This window comes from Acomys minous, assembly GCF_964271855.1.
Source record: "Acomys minous genome assembly, chromosome: 15".
Taxonomy (NCBI): Eukaryota; Metazoa; Chordata; class Mammalia; order Rodentia; family Muridae; genus Acomys; species Acomys minous.
The window spans coordinates 5,342,757-5,367,324 of NC_140497.1; the positions used below are offsets into that span (position 1 = coordinate 5,342,757).

Consider the following 24,568-nt stretch of genomic DNA (forward strand, 5'->3'; position numbering starts at 1 on the left):
TACCACAGCAGACTGGACTCTGGAACTGTGAGGCAAAACAAAATACTTTATCTCTTAAGCTGCCTTTGTCAGAGATTGAGTTTTATGACTGAGGGGGTATTTTTAGTCTAGAATAAAAGTTTTAAAATTAAAAGGCATCCAAGTGGGCTTGAGTGTGGTGGTGCACGCCTTTAATCCCAGTGCCTGAGAGGAAAAGGCAGGTGGATCTCTATGAGTTCGAGGCCAGCCTGGTTATGTTCTGAGTTCCAGGACAGCCAGGGTTATAGGGCTATAGAGAGAGAGGAAACACGGTCACAAAACAAAAACAAAACCCTAGTGCTTGTTAATGCCAGATGTGCAGGATGAGACTGGTTTTAAGTTAAACTGGTATTTATGCAGAAAAATATCCTCCAATCTGTGATCATTTCATAAATAATGTATTTTATTTTATTGCATATGGCTATTAAGGAGGGCATCCATGGTCAGTACAGACTAGATACAGCATACTAAACTACTCCAGTTTATTCTCGTCTTCAGCGGCATCACGTGACCCCTATATACAGCATGTACAGCGGAAGACAAGAGGGAGGGCGGGTCTCTTTTTGAAACACAATAGCGAGGAATATATTTAACATCTTGGTACCCAGAAACAACATGTACTCAAAGAAAACACTGCTTAATAGCTGGTAAAGGTCATATAGCAAAAAAAAAAAAAAAAAAGGTTTAAATTTAAGATTAAGTTGGGCAAGCTGTACAAAGACCCAGTACATAGCACGAAGCGTAATGTGGCACACGTTTTGCCTCCATCCTGTAAACTAAATTAAGGATGTAAATATTGCATACGCCTGTTCTTGAAATGTACAGGATGAGGGCAATTTAGTGTATTCTCGGTGTCTCTTCTTCGCTCATGTCAGCTGCGGCAGGGACGCGTGCCATCTGTGTCCTGCGGCGACCACTCTGATCGTGGAGGGTGTGCCACATCTGCCTCAGTTTGCTGCAGTCAGCCAATCAGTCTTACTGTCCCTGGGGGATTTGGTTACAGAGCTAACGCAGCTGAGTACCTAGTCCCAAAACTAGGTAAAAAAAAAAAAAAAATCTCAGGAGATTCCTCAGCATCTCAGTAGAGCACAGTACACACCAAAACGGACTTTCACTCTAGTGTTGCGTGGCCTGTGTTCTGCTGTCATGTGTAACTGCAGGAGGGTAGCCCCTGGGAATTCTCGGAGGGTGGGGGTCATTTACATTCAACTTTGTCTTGCAATACAACCTTCCTCTACAAGCTCAGCACGGAAGCAGGAAGACAGCTGCATCGCCATTAAATATAGTTTTAAGACATGGAATTATTATTTTTTTGGTCATCTTCTAAAAGCCCCTTCTTACCAATGCATTATTCTATAGTGATATATATCTATATACTTATATATATATATATATATATATATATTCTCCCAAACAAAACAAAACAGTAAAAAATAAACCAGCAACTCACATTTCCAAGAGTTAGTGTAACCTCTACAGGACTGTGAAGGAGACAGGCACTGGGGAGGTGGGAGGCAGGGGAGGCAGGGCCTCCAGCCCTGGGATGGAGCAGCAAGGTGACAACAGATACTTATCCGGCAAGCTCAGCCCTTCCAGGTGGCATATGAAACAATACCACAACACTGACATTTCCAGAACACTGAAAATAGAACCAGGGTAGGAACCAGGGTAGTCTCTGTCAAGAACTGTTGACAAGCGAGTGTAGGGAGAGATGGGTTTTTCTTCTTTTGCCTTTAATAGTACAACAGCTGGAATGACCTCCCTTGCCCTGTCCAGGGCAACCTTGTTGGCCAACAAAATAATATTATGTCAGAGATAATATATTTAAAGAGCAGAATTTGTCAAACCCAAACCAGCCTTGAGCTGCAAGCATGCCTACGTTGAGTTTTTGGTTCAAGGAACGGGAGCTAAGACTCAGAGAGTAGGCTTGGAGAGAGGAGAAAAGGCCTTTGCAATCTGAAGTACTTACAAGAACATCTACAGAAAGGAGACTCAACAAGCCTGTTTAGGTGTGAAGAGAGATCCACCCTTCCCCACTCCTACCCCCAAATACGGCTGAGCATTTTCAAAAGGAGGCTGCTCCAGTCACATTTAGGAACTGCTAGGATTAATCTGTCTTCAGGGCCCAATTCCATGGAGAACTGTCAGTCCCACACTGCGCTCTGTGTGTAGGTAAACCCTGCAGGTACCATCAGTCCCATAGTGCGCTCTGTGCGGAGGTAAACACTGCAGGTACCTGGACCAGAGTCCACATCTCCTTGATAGAGAAACGGAGGTCAGCATGTGGTCTTGGGGCAGAGCTGCCCTGTACCCTGCCAAACAATCGGCTTCACCCTGAACTGAGGTAGGACTGTGGTAGTTTTGACTGTAAGCCAGTAAATACCAGATTTGACCACTTTCATGTGCATCATTGCATCTCCTTGCACGCTGAGGGATTAATCCGATTTGCCAAATGAAAAGTAACAAACAAATGACAATGACGGGCAGGATTTATGAAGGCCAATGGAAATAAATGTCCAATCTCCTGGAGTGTACGCCATCAGTTTACAAACAAAAACAAAAAGCAACACAAACAGTGTGATGGTGACGAGTGCCCCGCATGGGAACAGATGGGAGAGGCCACCTTGCCTCTTGGTTCCTTATCTAACACAATTCACAGAAGTCTCAAAATGTAGAGTTGCTCCCGTTGAGAGGAAAGCGAGCAGCGTTGGTTGGAAACATGCTAAGTATCTCCTTCAAATGGATTCGGAGTTTTCAATACGGCAGCGGTGGGGCCAGCAGCACTTCACTCTGAAAGAGAGCAGATGACCAGTAAGCCACACTCCAGGGACCACAGTAAGCTGGAGAGCTTCCCTAAACCCGTGGCCTTCCATTCAGGATGTGGGCCTTTCCCCTGGAAGGAGGCACTTGGAGACACAAACTCAAGGTGGCTGTCTTGGAGCTGGGGGTCAGGGGAACATCAGGGTGCACACAGGTGAGGAAAGTCTTCTCCCACACACTTTGCCAAGGACTCCAGCAAAGCAAAGAAGTCACAGGGAACGGGCAGCTATCTGTGCAGCCGGAGGGACTGGCCTGCCTCCTCAGCCCTGAGGATAAATGGCGACCACCACTGTCAACCTCTGACTCCTCAAGTGAGGAACGGCAGCCTGGAGTCCAGCCTTCTTTCTTCTTAAAAACACACACGCTTAGGCTGGGCGTGGTGCCGCACACCTTTAAGCTCAGCATTTAGGAGGCAGAGGAAGTAGATCTCTGTGGGCTAAGCTCAGCTTGGTCCACCCAGTGATCTCCAGGTCAGCCATGGCTACAAGGTGAGACCCTGTCTCAAGTAACTGCCCCCCTCAAACTTTAAAAGTTCCTGCAGCCACACATCAGGTGTCACATGGCTCTCTGCACCTCTTAGTGGGTACCATTACCCCCAAGAACCAAAGCTACCAATGTCCCTGCTCAGATGAGTGGCAGAGAGGCTATTGTGTGGTCATGTGACCAGCTGCACTTGTTTTTCCCTTCAATGGAAGGGCCACATACCTCTACCACCAGGTCCCTATTCTCTATTCCTAGTGTTGAAAGCTCTGTGTGTGCGTGTGTGTGTGTGTGTGTGTGTGTGTGTGAGAGAGAGAGAGAGAGAGAGAGAGAGACAGAGAGACAGAGAGACAGAGAGACAGAGACAGAGACACAGAGAGAGACAGAGACGGAGAGAGACAGAGAGGGGAGAGGAGAGAGAGACAGGGAGGAGGGAGATATTGATTAAGATTTAGTTCACAGGGCTGACCCATCAAGAGAGAAGCTTTCGTTGCACCATGAAGCAGAAAATGACCCCCTAATAAACACAGGACTGCAATGTTAGTGTCTACACACTAACACAATCACAGTTATCAACGTTCTTTAAGTGTGCTCTTGAGGTGGTGACAAGACTGACAGAGACAGTGTGGGACACCTGTGGGTGGGGGGGAGGGAAGCCACAGAAACAGAATGGAGGAGTGTCTGGCAGTCTCACGGGACCAACAGCAGAAGGCCCAATGCCATGGAGCGCTAAAGCTGGGAAGCACTACTGAAGGTGAGTGAGAGAAAAGAACCGCCTCAGCAGTGCCCTTATACTGATGCTAGCTGCCGTGACAGCGATGCCTAAAACACCGGTCTCCAATCTGAACAGGTGGTAAAAACCCATGTTGCACATGCTAGCCAGAGCCATGACCTACTATAGCCAGAAATGTCTGCCTCAGGGCCACATTCAGAAGGCTGGCCCAGGCCCGGGGGTGGGGATGCAGGAATGGACAAAGACCAGGCTTCCACCCTCACCAGTCCAGCAGGAGAGGAGACAGAGCTGGGAACTGACCTGGATGCAAGCTAGGGTGCCTGTGCCCTGTGCCTACGAACTAGGATGCGTGTGCCCTATGCTTTTCTGTTTATCTTTAAGGCTGTTATTGGTTCATGTAGAATACAAGGAAGAAAAATATTTTCTAACTCTACTAATCTGACATCCTCAACTTTAAATATTTATCGTTCCTAAGGATGCGATGCCAGTGAACTTATTTATTCATTACCTATGTCAAACCCACTAGAGGCAACACGAGGGTGATTAATTTATGGCCACTCTGCGCTGCATGTACCTTGAGAGGGAAACTCTGAGCTGTCCCAGTCGTGGTTTTAGAACAAGAAACCAGTGAAGGATCCCGGCTCAGCACACAGGACAGACCCACAAACCCTTGTCCTGTGTCTGGTGGTGACTCCTGTTGAGATTGGAATCACAGAACTTCAAATTTCCTTGCAATTCTACACCCAACTAACTCCCTAAAAGCAGAGACGACTCTTCAGGGCAACAAGTGCCTGGAGCCATAAAAAGCAAATAGGCAGTGGCAACAAAAACATTTAGCAAAGAAACTCCTTCCATCTGTAGGCCCTTCCTCTGCGCCCAGCCTCATCTGACTCAGTGGTCACTGATGGCATGTGTCACTGATATGTGGGATTTGGTCCCAGGTCAGGACTCCTAAGTCCCTGAGGATCAGCCATCAGGTCAAATGAGCCTGTCTCTCCACCTCCAAAGGCCCTCCTCAGATCCCAGGAAAAGAGGAGGAGGGGGAAGAGAGAGGATGGGAAGGACAGGGCGAGACAGAAGGCACACCACTGAAAGACCAGAAGAAGATGTCAGTCAGTGCATGGGTCAAGCAGCAAAGCATGGCAGTGCCTGAGCACCAAACCCAGAGTCTGAGCTGCCAGGGCACCTGCGTCAGGTGAGCTAGGACCTTCCTCCCGCTGGGAGGTCTCGGGAGACTCTGGGTTTGCCAGTGTTTGACATCAGGGTCTTTTAGACGTCAGTGTTCAGGATTCCAGGCATACACCTGGGTCACGGCAGCTCTGCTCTGGGGAGCCCAGACTCCATCCCCAGCGTTCTTTCTGCCAGGCTTCTCTCCTACAAAGAACCCCACACAGACCTCCCCCCCTCAGGGCCCCAGCAAGGCGTTGCAGAGAAGAGCAGGTGTGGGGCCCCTCTGTAACATATGCAGGCCTCTGAATTACTAGTGCTATTTCGATGAGTATTGATTTGCATGACAAAAGAAAACCGGAGGCCGCATATTTTGTATTTCTAGTAGCAAATCAAATTAAGGAAGGAACGATTCCTTTGCTGAGTTCCCACACCCTTCAAGCCCGTCTCAATTCCTAGTTCAGTCTTCTTATTTAAACACAGAGCAAGCTGGGGAAACGGGCTTTTCAGTTGGAAGGGAAATTCCTAGAAAAAGAAGCCTGATAATTTAGTATCTTCGTACTTTGCCAAAAGCAAAAAAAAAAAAAAAAAAAAAAAAAAAAAAAGTAAGGTTGTGTGTGATAACAAACCCAGAGATTCTAAGAAAAACGGCTACTCAACCTTTCATCTAAATTGAAAAAAAAAATTTTTAAAGGAAAACATGGGTGATTAAGCTCCCATGACAACCTGCTTGAGAGAGTCTGACTTTCTTTTCCGTGAGCTCACACCACCACTGACAATTAAAATCCTTTTACTTTGCTTGTTATTAAACAAACTCCCTACCTTCGAGTTGTAACTTGCTAATGACACAATTGATCCCAGACGGGAGATGAGACAGAGATGAGCCGTCCTGGCTTCCCTCTGGGCTGCAGGGAGTCAAAGGCATCTGCCCTCGCTCCTCTTAATCCTCAAGGAAGGCAGCCCCTAAATGGGCCAGCCACGGTGTGCTCAGGCGCCTCGCTTCAAACTTCCTCTACACACCCAAAGCTTCGCCCATGGGAACCTGCCAGCTCAGCCTCTCAGCTTTTACAAGCCAAGGTTTCAATGGCCACTTCCTGACTAGGCACCTAACTGGCTTTCCTCTAGCAGGCTCCCTGAGGAGCCTGCAGGTCCAAGAGACCAAGCTGTTTTCATCCTCCAGCCCAGCCCCCAACCTTCAGAGTCTTTGGCCTCCTAGGGGACCCTTTCTCACAAAGCAGGACACTCTAATCCCAGGTTAAAACTAAAGGAGGAAGCCAGAGCGTGGTGAGGAGTGAGGGGTGGGGGGCGGGTAACTCCTCCCCATGTTGTCCAATGGGGGCTCCCTCTGGCCTGCAGCAGGGATGCTTGGGGCCCAGTGAGAGTGAGGGACTCGCAAGGCCCATGGAGCCCAGCCTGCTCTTATGCTTCCCATCTTTTGTTCCGGATTGTTTTGTTTGGTAAGAAATGGTGCTGTGCGTGCAGTTTTTTGAGGGTTACACCATGATGCTGCTGCAGAAAGGTCACCAGGGCTTACCCAGCTCCCTTCTGTGGCCTCCTCTAGTTGCATTTTGGTAACAGCAACAGTTAAAGGTCACCAGTTTTTAAAACAACAACAACAACACATCGCTAATATAATTTGCCACACCTTGTAGACTTCCACAGAGCACTGTGCTAGCTTCTTTGTGTCTGACCCTCTCTTTCCCGTCCTCACCCTCACCCAGCCCTGTGACAATCAGTTTTATTGAGCTCTCTGTACATTTAACCTGGTGGGTTTTTTTTAAGATTCTATGTATGAGATCATGCAAAATTTTTCATTGGCCTTTTTATAGAACTCCCTTCAAAGGACACTAAATACCATGCAGGTATCTGATCCTATTTAATGAGGAAGGCTAGGTGATGTACACAAGGCCGTGGGAAACCATCTTGCCTGCTGAACTGCATGCGGCCATGGCCCTCAGGTCCTCTGCACTGAGGGCGATGCCCCTTCCTCAACCTATGTTCAATTAATTAACTAAAAAACAAAAAGAACCGTTACAGTTTATGCCACTTTTTGGAGCAGGAAAGATAAACACAACCTCCAAAAGGTAAACAAAACCCGAGGGCAGTGTGATAACCAGGAAGAAGTAGACTTTCCGTCTCACACGTGATGGTGGCGCACAGCAGGCAGGGGCCAGCTACATCCCTGCAAATAAAGTTTTATTGGACTGCGGCCACTGTCACTCACGTAAGCAGCTGTTTCTACCTCAAGTGCAGCTGGGTAGCTATGGTAACCAAGCATGGCCCCTTCACTGTCCAATCCTTCACAGAACCCATCTGAACAACTCTTCCAGGAAGTTGAACCCAACGTTTGTTAACAAGGAACGCGAAGAGAAGACACAGGCAGGTTTGTCAAAACGGCGCCATGCATTTTCCATCTGTGTCTTACACCTGAGACTAACTGATAGCCCTGGAAATTATCTGCGGAGCTTACGCACTTCAGAAATGCAATACTGTCTGCTAAAGGCCACGCTATCCTCTTACAGACCCCGCGAGTGAGTCACAAGACCTACTGTGAAGCCAGCGCTCTTTAGAATGAGCCACTCTGGCTTCATGATGCACAGCACAGCTCAGAATCCATCTGACCACCCTAAATGCAAGCTTTGCTGATATTCCGCTTCACGGAGAGAAACCGAGGCGCAACGCACCGGCGAGCCACAGTCAGTCCAAGTCTCCATTGGGTCATTTGAAATGTTGACATAAAGGGTTCTGCGTCTACCCTGGTGGGAACAGTTGGTACGAGAACTAGCATTAACATCACAGCTGTCCTCTAAAAAGCCTCATCTTTTCTCAGATGTAGCTTATTTTTGTATGATGACCTATACTGATGTAAAAACTATATTTTATGTACACTATAAAAACGCTTACAACTGGAGTTATATAACCTATTTTTTTCTCCCCTTGTCAAATTACAGAAAAGTAGAATAAATATTCAGAGCAGATTCATGTGCTTTCCTCCAACTGATAACCGCCCTACTTGGGAGGCACTATGGCTAACTCCGTCAACCTGATCAGATGTATAATCAGTCACCTAGGGGACAAGCCTCTGTGCACGCGCCTAGGAAGAAATTTCTAGATTTGGTTAAGAGGGCTGGGGAGACCCACCCACCTACTGTGGGTGACACCATCTCATGGGCTAGAATCTTGGACTGAGTGACACTGAGCTGAGCAGCACCAGGAATCTCTGTTTCCTGATTCAGGACGCCGCGCGTGACCAGCAGCTCAAATTGCTGCTGCCATGCCTTCCCACCATGACTCTGTATCTGTACTCTCAAAAATGTTTGCGTCACAATAAACCCTACTGAGTTGCAACAAGGAAAGGAACTAAATACAAGAGCTCAGCAGGGCCACCTCTCATACACTGCCACTCCCTGGGGGCTAGGAGCCATTAGTAGCACACACTCCTGTACCCTGAAACCCACGCATCTTTCCATGGTTCAGTGTGATGTATGTATGGATGGCACTCAGACCCAGGACCATGGCCACCATCAATAGGTGACTTCCCAAGCCAAACCAATCACACCCACTCCTGAAGCCAGGGATAATCTCTCCCCAACTCATCCACCCCCAGACGTGTCACAGTGACACCATCAAAGGAGGTCCCTATATAGAAACCATAGCGACTGCACACAAAACGTACATGGATATTGATTTCTGCGCCGAGCAGCAGATGCCTCTGGCGTGACTCACACTCTCTGTGGTCAGCCTCCTTCGCAGCTCTCAGTAGATCCAGTCATGAAGGCAGGCAGCCACACGCCATGTTTTGAACTACAGAGACTTCCTCAGACCCGACTGCCCTGAGCTGCTGAGGAAGGCTGGCTCCTCTGGCTGCTTGGGGAGTCACAGCAGTAGGGCACAGGGCTCCTGCTGTTACAGTCCCATGCCCCTCCTAAGATGCATCCAGGAAAAACTGTGATTTCCAGCAGCACAGGGACCACTGCGGGCCTGTGAAACTAAAGGCACGAAGACTCCTAGCAGAAAGAGAACCAACTCGGGTTAAGTCGGTGAAAGTGGGGGGGAAGGAAGGAGAACTCTTCACATTAGGGGCAACCCCAGGTCACTGAAAGGTCAGAGTGCCTCTGCCTCCCTGACTACCCTACTCAAACCAGGACAGGGCAGAGCCAGACCAAAGCCTACTGTATACCACAGCATAGCACGGGATCCAGCCGCCATGCCATGTCCTGCCCGTGGCCCTGCTGGCATACGGTTCAGCCAATTCCACATGACGCACAGGGATGTGCTCTCGCAGCCACGGGCGCTCAAGTCCCTCCATACCACACTTCCAGAAAGACTACTTCAGTTCAGGCAGTGCCTCTACCAGACACCCACACCAGGGCTGCCCGGGTCAGAGCTAAGGCCAAGGCTCCTGGTGACAGAGGGTGAAAAGCTGGGCTGGGCACACATAGCGCCCCCCCCCCCCATAGCTAGCCCCAAAGCAAGGACATGCCACCTGCTCTTGTCATTCAGGCCCAGAGGCAGAGGTTAGAGACCTGTAGGTCAATTAGCAAGCTAGCCCCTGTGTGGGCAGGCAGCCTGCGCACTCTTGTCTTCTCCCAAGCCCTCTGTAGCAGCTGGGAGGGGCAGCCCATGGGAAGGAACACACGTATGCAGGCATGGGCACTCAGAACGAGAAGGTCTGCCTGGAAACAGCCCCATCTCATTGTCCCAGAGCTGGGGGAGGGATGGAAGCAGAGAGAGTGATCCTTTCAGGAGCATGCCCCTGGAACACACCTTAGAAGTCCATCTGACTATGAAGAATTTGCCATGTGTAGACACGTGAAACTCAGCCTGCATTAATCACGGAAAATAATTTCCCCTTGGAAAGCAACAGGTTATGCTTTGGCTTCCAGAAGGAGTAAAAAGCCATGGGTTGGGGGGACGGGACACAGAATGATGTCCCTCATTATCAGCTTGTCAAGACAGACAGTCTCTTAAGTCACTGTCTCTATAGTAACTTGTTATAGTGTAACTTAGCACAGTGAGGCTGGACTGGCCACAAACACTGGAAAGCTTTTTAAAACCATACATGCTGTTGGTGGGAGACCATCTGTCACATGTGTTCTGTACACCAACAGGCACGAAGAACCCAAAGCTCCCGTTCGCTCACACTGGCCACTGTGAGCCTCTACAGCTGTCTCTGCCCCATATTCACAGGAAGGAGCTGCCCCCAAGGAAGCCAGATGTGCACAACTGGGGAAGCAGCCATCTGGACCGCTTGGCCCCCGCTTCCAGGGATTTCTGAAGGTACTGCTGAGTACAACGCTCCTACACCATTCAGCTGTGAGCGCGGCTGTCACACCACACCAGCTCTCTCTAATCCACACCATGGCGAACCCTGCTCAATGCTGGAGTCAGTCTCCAAACCATTATCTGCATACTTTTTAAAATTTAGTGGTGTCATCTCAGTCTAATTCTAAGATTTCTCACCCACTTTACCATTTCCCCATCTGCCAGGGGCAGCCAAGGGCCTGACCAGGGGTGAGTGTGGTGCAGGGGCCCAGAGCAGCCTCACTCAGGAGGAAGGGGAGGAGAGGTTCTCTCTGCTTCTCTCACAACTAGGAAGGGCACAGGACAAACAGGGTTACTGCAGTGACAAGTGGCTTCCTGGAATGTGCTCAGTGGCAGAGGCCTCAGTCAGGGAAACCACACATACCATACTTGGAAAAGACTTTCATGTTTGTGATAGCAAGAGACCCTTCACAGCACGCCAGAAAACAGGGTTTCTAGTTTTTACAACTAGCTTCATAATTAAGTACATTCAGAAGCTAATTTGCTGAAAAGGTATAGCCTTCTCATACAAGCTTGACAAAGTAAAGAGGGCAAAAACCTGATACATTCTCTCCTCTCTCCTCCCTCCCCCCCCCTTCTCTCTGTCTTTATGTGTTGTCCTGTTGGCTCACAGTCTGGCTTCATTCTGCCTAATCTATATCATCCTCCAAAACTGAAGGCACAGAGATAAGTCGCTGTTCTAGCTTTATGGGCACTTTTGATTCCAAGAACAGCGAGGCTCCCAAAGCAGCCCCCCACCCCAAGAGGGCAATCACCTATGAACACAAGGGCAGCCCATCTTGCAGGAGCCAGCTGTCCCCTCAGGCAAGAAGCACTTTGGATCATCTTGAGCAACCAGAGCAAGAGATAAGGATGACAGGACAACACCTCAACAGGGTTGCTTAGTTACACAGCACCCCTGCCCCAAGCCCAGTTCCCTGCTCTCTCTACACCCAACACACAAGTCAGCGCCCCAAGATATGACCTGTGGCACAGAATGCATCTACTACCCACTCCTCCTCTCAGGGTTCTGAGCCCAGCTTATTAGGGCAGCAAGAGTCCAGAATATTCTGTTCCTAAAGACTGTTTCCAGAAAGTGCTCAACAGATCCATGGCAAGATGGTGAACTTTGACACTTCCTTGGTTCTGGTTGGACTGTCCTGCAGAAGTCTCCCTCCATCAACCCACCCTGGGCACATGCTGTCCATAATGTCAAGCTCCTGGCCCAGGTCTGGAAGGAGAAGGAGCCCCCCCACCCCCCTAAGATGCAGCCAACATCAACAAGACAGTTGCATAGGACACTCAGCCTCCCAATGATCTGCTACAGTTTTTTAAATGTGAGCATCTATTTGTTCTTGGGTGTGTCATCCCAAGTACTCCTTTATAATCATACCAGCTGCAAAGGGGGCAGCTTGTGTTCAGTTTAATTTGAATGAAACCCATTTATCATCATGCAAAAAATCCAACTAAATAATTTCCCCCACAACTCTTGTTTTTTAAAGGGCCTTAAGAACAATAAGACCGTGTGGAATACTTGGTCCTGAGGAGACAACTGCCCTGCAACAGCTGATTAGCTACTTCCTGGTCCTGAGGCTAATTCTAAACTGGTGAGTTTCCAAATGTACTCATCATTAACTGAGTTAATGACTCGTTTCTTTGGAAGCTGCTAACGAACCGTGAGGGGTGTATGATATTCCACGCACGGGACACAGACACAGAAGCTGAGACGATTAACTCAGCCGACATCGGGGCTGGTTCCGCTCTCGAAGAGTGAAGGCTTCAGTGCTGGCAAGTGGCCTCACCCTTCATGTTGAACTTAGCCTAGAAAAGTTTCTTCTTAACAACATTCTCCTCTCTCCTCTGCCTGTTGTATTAGAGATCTTTTCAATGGACGCTTTGCTTTTCTATATCAAACACATCCTTTTGTCTACACTCAAACAGTTCCCTAAACTGAGCGCAACAGCAGGCTGGCAGGCCCTGCTGCACAGGTTCAAGGGCTCGGTTGTTCCACTAGAGCAGCCGAGCAGATAAGAGAGGTAGGCACCGGTGCTCACATACTCACCTAAGGTGTGCCAACCCCTGAACCACCTTCTCCAGTGCTTTCCTGGTGGTATTTAATAACTACCATACCCAAATTAAATCTGACCTTGAATAAGACACCACCCTAGCAAGTACATTGTGGAGGCAGCAGTTCCCAGTTCTGTGTCATCAAATGCACTCTGGCTCCCACCCTGTACCCTGGAATGTCCCCACACTGCGCTGAAGGGGTTTAAAGTACTTGGAGACTAAATCTTATACCAAGCACTGTGGCCTGTATTCTTTACTCAAACTTAAAAACTGCTAGAGGAATAAAAATGTTTCACTCAGAAGGCCTGGAAAGGTCCAGGAAGCAAGACCTGGACCACAAGTTACCACTAGAAGAAGATAAGCTTGAATATCCATGGCAAAAGAGGGCTTATTTAAAAGGGGGGGGGGCAGGGTGAGAAAGAAAAGGAGGCGCTTGGAAATTAACACGAAGTTCTTCAAACTGACAGGTGGATGCCGGCTAAAGCAGAACTAAAGAGAGCCTTCCCAGTGTCCACCCCTCCATTCTTCCCAGTGTCCACCCCTCCATTCTTCCCAGTGTCCACCCCTCCGTTCTTCCCAGTGTCCACCCCTCCGTTCTTCCCAGTGTCCACCCCTCCATTCTTCCCAGTGTCCACCCCTCCATTCTTCCCAGTGTCCACCCCTCCGTTCTTCCCAGTGTCCACCCCTCCATTCTTCCCAGTGTCCACCCCTCCATTCTTCCCAGTGTCTACTCCTCCATTCTTCCCAGTGTCCACCCCTCCGTTCTTCCCAGTGTCCACTCCTCCATTCTTCCCAGTGTCCACCCCTCCGTTCTTCCCAGTGTCCACCCCTCCATTCTTCCCAGTGTCCACCTCTCCATTCTTCCCAGTGTCCACCTCTCCATTCTTCCCAGTGTCCACCCCTCCATTCTTCCCAGTGTCCACCCCTCCGTTCTTCCCAGTGTCCACCCCTCCATTCTTCCCAGTGTCCACCCCTCCATTCTTCCCAGTGTCCACCCCTCCATTCTTCCCAGTGTCCACCCCTCCATTCTTCCCAGTGTCCACCCCTCCATTCTTCCCAGTGTCCACCCCTCCATTCTTCCCAGTGTCCACCCCTCCGTTCTTCCCAGTGTCCACCCCTCCGTTCTTCCCAGTGTCCACCCCTCCGTTCTTCCCAGTGTCCACCCCTCCATTCTTCCCAGTGTCCACCCCTCCGTTCTTCCCAGTGTCCACCCCTCCGTTCTTCCCAGTGTCCACCCCTCCATTCTTCCCAGTGTCCACCTCTCCATTCTTCCCAGTGTCCACCTCTCCATTCTTCCCAGTGTCCACCCCTCCGTTCTTCCCAGTGTCCACCCCTCCGTTCTTCCCAGTGTCCACCCCTCCGTTCTTCCCAGTGTCCACCCCTCCGTTCTTCCCAGTGTCCACCCCTCCGTTCTTCCCAGTGTCCACCCCTCCATTCTTCCCAGTGTCCACCCCTCCGTTCTTCCCAGTGTCCACCCCTCCGTTCTTCCCAGGGTCTACTCCTCCATTCTTCTTCCTTAACTGCTCTCGTTTTCCTCTGAGTATTGTAAGCAGGAAAACGAGAGGGAGATGGGAAGTTAACTCACAGCTGTACAAGTGAGACAAGACACACAGGGTCACCTCACGAACGCTGAGGCAGTTTGGCGTATGTGCTGTCCAAGCTGACCATCCAACAAAAGGGGACCCGAGAGGCCAGCACTGCGCCCTTCTCTTTTCTTAATGGCCTTGGACAGGTCACCTGGCCCCTGACCAGCAGGTTTTTTAACTTCATCAAAAACAGAGTCTGGGGCTGGAGAGAAGGTTTGGCTCCTAAGAGTACTCCAGAAGACCTGGGTCGGATTCCTAGCACCCAAGCAGCAGCCAACCACCCTCTGTGAACCCAGTTCCATGGGCTCTGACGCTTTCTTATGGTCTCCATGGTCGACAGGCACAAACATGGTGCACAGACATAAATACAGGCAAAACATCCATACACATAAAAACTAATTCTGCATACATCACAGGATGTAAAAATGTCACATGAAATTATATTTACAGAAAACCCTACAAAAAAAACTTTGAATTTTACCCGTGAGGCTACCTGGCTGTACCTCATGGAATGTGTGTTTCACTTTTCATTACGCTCAATGAATACAATTCTTTTAGCATCATCTTGTGTTTGGCACATTTCTCAGTTGTTAATGATATACTTTGGTCCCCGAAGATGGCCTGAGTTAAGTCCACAGAGTGAGTAGAGAACGTATGCCACACTGATAAATATTAAACACTACACTGTGACCATACAAAAGAGCAGAGTCACCTCTAATGTCAGCATACGGCTTTTGAAGCGATAATAAAAAACCCATATCCTAGAATGAACTGTAGAGCTTACATTTATGCTTGGAAAAAACGCAAAGCATAAATATCCTGGTAAATCACTAAGAACCTGCACTAACTCTCTAAGGGTTAAAAGAATAGATGACCAATATTTCTGAGGCGACTGAATAATTGGATGTGCTCAGAAAATATATTAGCATTCGAGTCTCAATTAGGTAGAAAAAAAATGGGTTTTGGAGAAAATGAGTATGAGAACACATATAGAAACAGCAGTTCTACACATGGATTTCTGGGAAAACCTGATATCTTAAAAAAGTAAATATTAAAAGACTTGGTACTTAAATTTCATGAGAAGGTTTATCTTAAGATATTTCGTGGATCCAAATGCTTGACCCAATTTCAGTAAATGTACAAGAAGTAAAATTTTTTTTTTACAAATATCATTGCATAAATGCCACACACAATAAAGCAGAACAGGGTTTAAATCTTTTGCCTGCACTTTTTAGCACGTCTTTGGACAAATAACTACAACTGTGTAAAACAGTATTTTTTCCTAGTTTAGCAGGAAACGAAATGGCAACTGTCAAATGGACTGTTTCTATCATCCACACACAGCCTGTACATTTTAACCCAACTCTATTCCAGCATTCTAACACAATGAATTAAATTAAGAAGCAAGACTGCTAAGCCCAGAAGTGTCTGGCACATTCTGCACGCAGCAGGCGGCTCCTGGAGTGCAGCTTGCTCCCCTGTCTAGTCCAACTTTCTTCTGCACGCGGTACCTGAAGGCGCCCTCAGCATGAGCCTTAGGAAACTACCCCCCTCCCAAAGACCAGTGAGGCCACCTCTGACCTCAGCATCTCCCTGCACAAACACCATGGCGTCTTTCCTCCCTGTGCCATCGCTCCAACTGCTCTCTTCCCCCTGTGGTCTTGACTGATACATTGAAACGGATGAAAAGGAGTATAGAGTATTCTGTTTAGGTTTGGAAAGCATTAGTGCCACAAACCCCACATCCAGATAAGTTACACAACCTTTGAAGCCAATCAGCATGGAGATGGAGAAAACGTAGCCTCAAATGGCAACATTAAAATGCTGGGTACTTCTCCTATTAAAACATACCCTCTATTCATGCTGGTCCAGAGGGACTACAGATACTGCACCATTACCACAGTTCTCTCAGCAAAGAGGCTGAAGCCGGGGCTAGGCTCCCCTCCTCTCAGTCAAAGTGGCCCTCACACTACTTGGCAATGTAGATACAAGAATAAAGTTACCTTTTTCCTCGTTTCCAAGGTGAACAGAGAACATTCAATTCTGTACTCTCCAAGGCCCCCTCCAAAAACAAAACAAAAAGCTGGCCCACTAGCCAAATCTGATAACAGTTACCTAGCTCTTAGAATATGCTTCCAAAGAAAGGTGTTAGTAGGAATCTAACAGAACGCCTGTATGCCCAGCTGCTGCTATTAAAACTGCTCTTTAGGAGAGGTGGGGGGAGGGGGAGCCAAGAATGCAGCTACAAACAGCCTAGTGCTGAATTCAAAACTTCAGGAGTGAAAAGTCAACAAACAGAACCGAAGGTAGCTAATTAAACAAGGGAAATTTAAGGGCTTGACTGTTAGATTAGAGCTTCCAGCATTAAGAATCAGTTTTTTTTTTAAATGTATATTCTAATTACACATCCTCATCTTGTCAACAGCTCTTAATCCCTGAAGTCATCACAACAGAGGGGACTATAAGGTGTACTTTGAAGCCAGGGCAGCCAAGCCCACCTGCTTTTCTTAATTGTGTTCTGCTACTATGTAATTTGGATCTCTGTATTGTTACTTACTTTCTTTTTTAAAAAAATTCTGGTACAGCTCTTTTCCTGTTTTGTTTTGCTGCTCTCCTTTCCCGCTGCTCTAAGGATGAACCATCCACCTGGCTTTATGGGATTCTCAAAGAAGGGAGCTGGGATCCTTAGAGAACCAAGCACAACCAACAATGCGGTAGGGAAGTAATAGGTTGAGAAGGCATCGTCTCCACTCTCAGACTACTGCTGGCTTGGGTTTTATTTAATTTTTAATTTAAGAGTACTCATTTCCAAAAGTGCCGCCACTGCCAGCATTTCTGACAACACAGAGCTGCTGTTTTCTTAGCATTTCCTCTGTAAGGGCTTAGGACACCCTGGCTTTCATCTCCTTGTCCCACAGAAGGGGAGAATCAACTGCTCTGCAGACAACGCCGCCAGAAACGTGGGTAGGTGGCTCTCTGGAGGAGACTGGCAGCCAGAACCCTGGCTTCCTGGCCCCGCCCGCCTTCCTTCACTACACTACTTCAGTAAAGGCTTTTCTTTCAATAAAGGAAGCAGAATTGGCCACGTGACTTTCATTCACCAAAGCCTGAGTGTTTTCCTTAGCACCTCAGCTGCTTCTTCCTTAGGAGGCGGGAGCCACCCTGCACAGCACACTCATTCCCCAGGCACCACGCCTAGGTGGCACCCACTGACAAATAAGAGGCTTGCAAGGCTACTGCTCTGGCCCCTGGGATCAAGCATCAAGCACGTCCAAGGCAGAACTAAATCAAGACCCCCAGCTCCTTTGCAAACAATCCTGTAAAAGCTGGATGTGTGGGTAGTCTTTTGATCAAACAGAACTAAACTTAGGTGTTTTCCATAGTAGTTAATCTATCTAATCGGCTTCTTAAACATTAGGATCTATGAGAAGGAAAAACCCACCACAAAGGAAAACTAACATCGCAGGCACCATACCAATTCAATCCCATTGCCAGTAACACGTGTGATTTTAACATAAGTAGTTAATCCAATTAATTTTCAGTTCCCAACAAGACAACAATTCTAATAGCTTAATCAGGCTCACTACACATACACACAGTCCTAGAATTTACTAGATTCTTAATCAGCTGTATTGAAGAAACTAACTCATTCTCAATTCAACTGCAACCGACAATGAGACAGTGCCAAGAGTTTATGTCTCTATTACTAAAGTACTACATACTACCAAGGTTGAGCTAAATGATTCCGTGGCTGTGTAACTAGTGAGGTTTATCCGAGGAGAATATGAGGGAGCAGCTTGGGATGGGAGCACACGGGGCACTGCTAGGAGCCTGGGCAAAGCTTGGTAAGCTGAGAGGACAGTCTGCATTTCAGCTTCAATTTCATGCTTCTAACTTGGCTTCTACAAATCACCCTCTCACAGCGCCCTGCAGAGAACTTTCAACCTGCGCACACCACTATTTTCTACCTGCATGTGAGCTGCCCATAAGATGTCCAGCCTGGGGTCCTCAGGAGTCCTCTGCGGCACAACAGACTGCATGCTCATTTCCCCTACTGTGATGCAGCTCTCTGCTCCACTCAATTTGCTAGAAATCTTATTTGGCATGTAAGCCTCCCTTTGAACACGTGGCTTTGGCACAATGGATGAACTGCTGTCATCTGTTTTTCCTGTTAAACGTCCCCTTTTAGAAAAGGGGTTTAGCACAACATCCACAAAACTCAGAATAACCGCAACCAAAATGCCCCCTCCACGCACACATCTGCTTGTGTGAAGAGCCATTTGGACTTCACATGTGTGAATGCTGCAGGCTGACAGGAATTTTATCCTGGTGGGAAACCTTAAGCAGGACTAGAGGAACCAGGTGTCTAAACAAACTTCCCCCCTGCAGGTCAGCATTCTTGCTAATCCCAGTGAATCCTTTCTCTGAATGTAGTGACTATACCTCAGGCCCCAAGCTTCAAAGTGTGGACTTCAGCCTGGGGTTCCCAAAGTACATCACCTACCCAGCCATAGCTCTGTATGTTTACCCAACCCTTCTCCTCTCTGCCAGGGACCTGGAAGTTGCCAACCAAGTAAGTGTGTGGGTGAGGCAGGCAGACAGATTTACCCCATTCAGCAGACACACACACACACACACACACACACACACACACACACACACACACACACACACACACACACACACACACACCCTGTTGTGTTTATATGGCCCGTGGCTTAGCTATCCTCAGCTCCCTAGCACTAGAAATTTTGTACTGTTTAGTGAAACTTTGGCAAAGTGACCTTCAGCTGAGCGATCCTCCATGGAGGAGACACACTCTGCCATCTTCTAGTTGACTTAACTAGACACTGACATGCTACACTATTAGCAAGCCCATGAGGCTCCTCTTCCTCTGATCCAGTTTTCATTACAATAATAAAAGAAGTAGCTTTTCAACTATTACCCTAGATTTTGCCAGTATTTGCCCCAAGCTCTATAAGCCTGGATCCAGTGAATTAACAGTCCCAAATATACTAGAAAACACAGTGTGAGTGTTGCTAGTGTTCAACTGGCCCTGTGAGACATAGACCACCACATTGCTGCCAACCCACACCCCTGGCCCTGGCTCCACCACGGCACACAGTCTGTCTACCAGCAATGCTATACAGAGACACAGCCAAGATGGAGGGCCGTAGGGCAGAGCAATCCAGCTGCCTTGCCTACTTCCACACCCCAGCCATTTCTGAGGCACAGAAGGCTTTGTCAGCTGCACAGCAAGCCCATCTCTACGCTCGTGCATATTCTATAAGGGGTAAAAGAGACAAGTTATGGGCACCCTCCAGTCCCACAGTTCCCAAAAGACCGGCACCTTCATCTTCCCTGTGGTCCTGAACCTCGGCTGAGTGTTAGTGTCTCGGGAGCTCTGAGCATCCCAGAACACCCTGTCCCTATGCCAATCTCCATGCTTTTCTCCGCCCAGCCCACAAGGGCCTTTCCAGGAGCTCTGGAGCTCTCACATCTCCCCAGGGCTCTGCTAGCTGGTATGCCCACATCAACAGCTCCAGCATTACCTGGGGACTTATTAACAATGCCATTTTGCCAGGTCCCGGACCTGTAGCACCAGAAATCCTGGGAGGTTTGCTTGCTTAGTACCGTCAGACAGGAAACCCTCCAGGAAACTCCCAGTTACGCACAGGTGAAAACAGCCGCACGTCCCTTGTGGGTACCATGGTGCCTCTGATGGACAAGCTTGTCAGAGTCTACATGTGAACCTGAAATGACAGGAGCTGCTCCTGTGAGCAGCACAGGGACTCATACCAACGTACCCTGGGACTCTTGGGTATATTTTAATAAACCTTGTATCTGGGCAGCAGTGACCTGCGGCCAAGGCACTCACACAGAACCAGCAGCTGGTGCCTTCAGAACCTTCAACTGTAAAGATCTAAACAACTTTCCTCTGGAGTGGCCACCCTGTAGAACCTCCACTGAGCCAACAGATGGGAAAGGCAGGACCATGAGCACCCAGGTGAGAGATGACCCAACCTAAAACAAGGTCAGTCTCCAGCCCATGGGGGAAGCCATTAACTCTATTCAAAGCCAAGTCAATGTTCTTGACAAGTTCTTTGGAGAAAGACAACCAACGATGGCATGCCAGCCAAGAGGGAGAAGACCCAGTCAGCACATTGGCAGTTAGGTCAAGGAACTACTAAGGAAGAGTGACATCCCGCCACCCGCCACCCCACTCTCCCTCCCATCCTCAAGGTCAAAGGACCTCACCTTTCACAACCGTGGCTTCCTTCAAGTGATGGGACAAGAAGTCGATGCTTGCGTAGGTGCTGGCAGAGGGCAAGGCTCCAGTGCCTGGGCCCCCACACACTCCACTGGTGCCAGTGCCTCCGACGGTGCTGAGGAGCCCCCCAAGGCTACGGGTCCGGCCCCAGGAGCTCTTGTCTCCTGGCTGTGGGTGCTGCGGCTGAGACTGCGACAAGGACCCCTGCTCACCCCTCACATCGATGGCGATATAGTTGAGGCCGTTCTGGAAACCCACCGAGGTCTCTCTGCGCATGGGAGAACTGCTGCCTCCTGGACAGCCAATCAAAGCTCCAGGCTGACCAGGGTTCCATGGCCTAGCCTGTGGCGCTGGGGGCACAGCCACTGAGGGCTGTGCCTGTCCTGGAGATGTGGGTGGCTCATCACTTCCTCCCAGGATGCCACTGCCTTCACTGCTTTTCCTGAGAGAGACATTTTCCACAGAGGCCGAATTGTGGCGCTTGGAGTTGTGGGCAAAGGATGGGGACACTGGGGTGACAGTGGTGGTAGAAGAGAAGGTCTCTGAACTGTGGCGACGGCGTCCCCCTTGCGGGTCTGCACGGATGACCTTAGCACCCCGGTGGGGGTCAGGGGGCTGGCTGACTTGAAGGAAGGCCTCCACCCCAGACACCTGATCCATGAGACTTAGCCTCTTTAAGCCCGATGTAGGACTAGTCACTCGGGCACCTTCTGGCTTTGGGGGTGCTGCAATAGGTTGTGGCGGGGTGGCAGCCACACCAAAGGCCATCTCGGTATAGTCACCATTATCCCCAGGCTCAGAGGACATTGAGGAACCAGCAGTGGGGCCCTGGGATGCGGAAGCAGCTGCTGGAGGCAGGCGGTACAGTTCTCCTGGGGCGGGTGGCACAGGCTGCTGCAGGGAGGAAGGGGAGGCAGAAGGACGAGGGGGCAGCGGTGGGTAAGGGGATGAGGCCTCCGGGGAGAGAACGCCATCCATGGAGCCCACTGTGTCCCCGCTGCGGGTACTAGGCTTAGGGGACTTGGGAGAACTGAAGTCCAGGTTCATATAGTCAGAGAGCGGGGAGCGCTGCCGGCTGTCGCTGCTGGTGCCTGGGGTACCTGAACCCAGGGACGAAGCAGGGCTACTGGCTGAGAGCAGCGAAGAGGATGAGGCCGCCGATGCCAGTAGTGGGGGGGCAGGTGGAGACAGCCGGGTACCGGCCTCCCCAAAGTCAATGTTGATGTACTCGCCAGGGCTCTTGGGCTCTGCGGGTAGAGGGTACTCTTGCATGCTGGGAAGGGTCTGTAGACCCTCCAACGACAGGCGTGTGGGGCGTACTGCCCGACAGCGCTGACCCAGGAAGCCCTCAGGGCGGCAGCCACCACTGCCGTTTGGCCTCATGGGGGAAGGCACTGCTGAGTGATGAGGCTGGGTGTGACCACTCCCAGCTACCCCAAAGGTGCCAGACCCTGGGCTTGCCTGGGGCTCCAGCCTCTCCTCTTCCAAGATGCGCCCCACAGGGGAGCTCATGAGCACATATTGGTCACTGTCCCCGCAAGAATAGGGAGCCTTATAAGAGCGGGGCAAAGAGCTGTAGCAGTGGCCAGGAATGCCTTTGAGACCCTCGCTGCCTCCACGCAAAGCTGCTGAGAAGAAGTCAGGTGGGGTGCCAGCGGTGGCCGCCTCACTGGGGGACATGTTGAGGTAGTCCCCGTTGGGGAGCAGCTTTGGGTCTGCGTTCTCCATGGACAGCTTGGAGCCACACCACATCCGCATGTACCCGCTATCCTCTGGGGAGCTCTCTGCTGGGGAGTTGGCTTTGTAGCTGCTTCCATTCACTGGGAAGGTCCTGCCAGGCCCTGAAGGGGGTGCTGGCGCTGCTGCTGCTGCTGCTGCTCCAGAGGGGGGCAAGGCTGCCGCTGCAGGCAAACGTGGCTGCAGAATCTGCTTGGGGGCAGACACACTGGTGGGGCTCATAGGCATGTAGTCATCACTCTTACAGCTTTTGGGGCCACCACTCCTAAGGGCTGCCCCAGGGGTCATGGGCATGTAGCCATCATCTGTCCCCAGGTTACTGTTGGAACTCTTGTGAGAGCCAATCTCAATGTCCCCATAGTCCTCTGGGTAAGGGTTGTAGGCCACTTTGGGAGAGGATGCAGGGAAGGATGGGCAGAGGCGACCCGAACTGCCAGAAAAGGTGGCCCGCATCAGAGTGTACTCATCCAGGGAGGCAGAGGAAGGCTGGGGTACCTGCCGCTGCCGGGCAGGCGTGGTCAGAGAGTAAGTCCTCTTCCTCAGTCCTCGGTCCAGGTCCTGAGCCCCATCCCCAGAGACTCTACGGTAAGGGCGGCCACAGTGGCTCAGGGGCCTATCCATGCTCATGTACCCGTAGAGTTCGCCCCCACTGCCCTCCCTGGCGGGAGGAGTCTCCGCGATTGACTCGGGTGTGTTGCTCCTGTGGCTACTGAAGGCTCTTAGGTCGCCAGGGCTGGAGCCATACTCGTCAAGGGACATGAAACCGGGGTCACTGGGGGAGCCCGAGGCGGAGGCACTGCCGCTGGAAGGACGCTGGCCTTGGGAGTGGTGCAGTGGATGAGGCAGGTGCGGGTGGGGGCCGGGAGGCAGCGGGTAGGAGCCCGAGCCGTGCCCACTGCTGGAGGACAGGCTGCCGGGGCTGGTGGCTGCGGGCGGCGAGTGCGCCACGGGCATGGACATGGAACGGCTGTGTTGCAGGGCTCCCCCTGCCGGCGCCAGAGTCACTTTGCTCGGGCGGCCTCCGCAGCCGCCGCTCAGGGTGTGCGAGCGGCTAAGGGGCGCGCGCACCGGCCCGGGACTCAGGGGGCTCCCTGCCACCGACAGCGGTCTGCCTCCCGCCGTCCCAGTGCCGGCAGCCGCGCCGCCATCGCCCTCGCTGGCCGTACGGACCCGGCACGAGGTGCACTTGGCTGCTGGCGGAGTGGCCGCCAGGCTGTCGGTGCGCGAGCGGCGCACCAGGCCGGTCTGGCTAGGGGGTAGATTGACTAGGTGGTGGTGGCGGCGCGCGCCCGGCACGCTGATGGGGTGAGTCGCGGACGACCCGGACGACTGACTCTTGCTGCGAGGCCGGAACTCGAAGAGCTCCTTGAGCGCCTTCATGGCCTCCAGGATGGTCTCGTGGATGTTCTGCGCCACCACCGAATCATCGGCTTGCATCCACAGCTCGCCAGGACCGGTGACGGCCGAGCGGCCCACCTCGATGAAGAAGAAGCTGTCCGAGTGGCCGCAGCGCCGAATGTTCATAAGCTGCAGCGTCACCGACGGCTGTTCGCAATTGAGCTTCACGAAGCCGATGGTGCGCGCAGACAGGCATAGGCGGTAAACACCCGTCAGGTTCTTGCTCTGGCCCAGGCCCTTGGGCTTCAGGTTCACCTGCCACACCTCGCGGTAGACTGCCGTGGCGGGCGTCACGAGCCCGTAGTCATCGGAGCCAGCGGCGCCCGCCGAGCCGCCCAGGACGCCCGGGAGAGAGGCGCTGCAGGACCCGCCGGTGGCCGCAGTGCCCGAGCCCCCATCGCCAGAGCGGCCCTCGCTGACCAAGTCGGTGAGAGCACGGTACCACCCCTCCTGCTCCTGCTCGTTCTCCGCTGCCACGGCGAAGTACTCGTCCTTGGTGTAGAGGGCGATCAGGTACTTGTGCTTGGCGTCCGCGCGCTTGTTGATGTTCAGGCAGCAGTCGAGCGCGATCACTCGCTTCGGCGCGCCCGCCTTGCTCTTCCACTTCTTCTCGCTCTCGTAGTACTCCAGCCGCGGCGGCAGCGGCGGCGACCCCCCGGCCCCGGCTGCCTCATCGCCGCCCGTGCCGGGGCCGCGCAGCACGAAGAAGCGCTTGTGGCCGTGCTTCTGCTTGCGCAGGTAGCCGCACTTGCGCACGCTGTGGTTGTTGTTGTTGTTGTTGTTGTTGAGATTCGGGCCGTCCCCGCCCGCCGACGCGGGGGGCCCAGGCAGGGGCGCGCTAGCCATCGCCGCTGGTTCAGGCCGCGCCGGCCGGCTGGGCGCGCAGGGGCCGGCGAGGGCCGAGGGGCGCGGGCGGGGGCGGCTCCCCGCCACCCGTCGCCCGGCCGCCCGGCCACGCGCGCGCGTCCCCCGGGCCCAGGCGGTGGG

General features: G+C 51.3%; 1 protein-coding gene across 1 annotated transcript; it reads right to left on the reverse strand.

The window, feature by feature from the left end:
* Window positions 1-400: 400 nt before the first annotated feature.
* Window positions 401-24,568, reverse strand: IRS2 (insulin receptor substrate 2). Its single transcript, XM_084758634.1, has 2 exons — window positions 20,434-24,568; window positions 401-2,808 (listed from the first exon to the last, which is right to left on the reverse strand). The coding sequence occupies exons 1-2, from the start codon at window positions 24,425-24,427 to the stop codon at window positions 2,804-2,806; spliced, it is 3,999 nt and encodes a 1,332-aa protein (XP_084614760.1). The 5' UTR covers window positions 24,428-24,568; the 3' UTR covers window positions 401-2,803.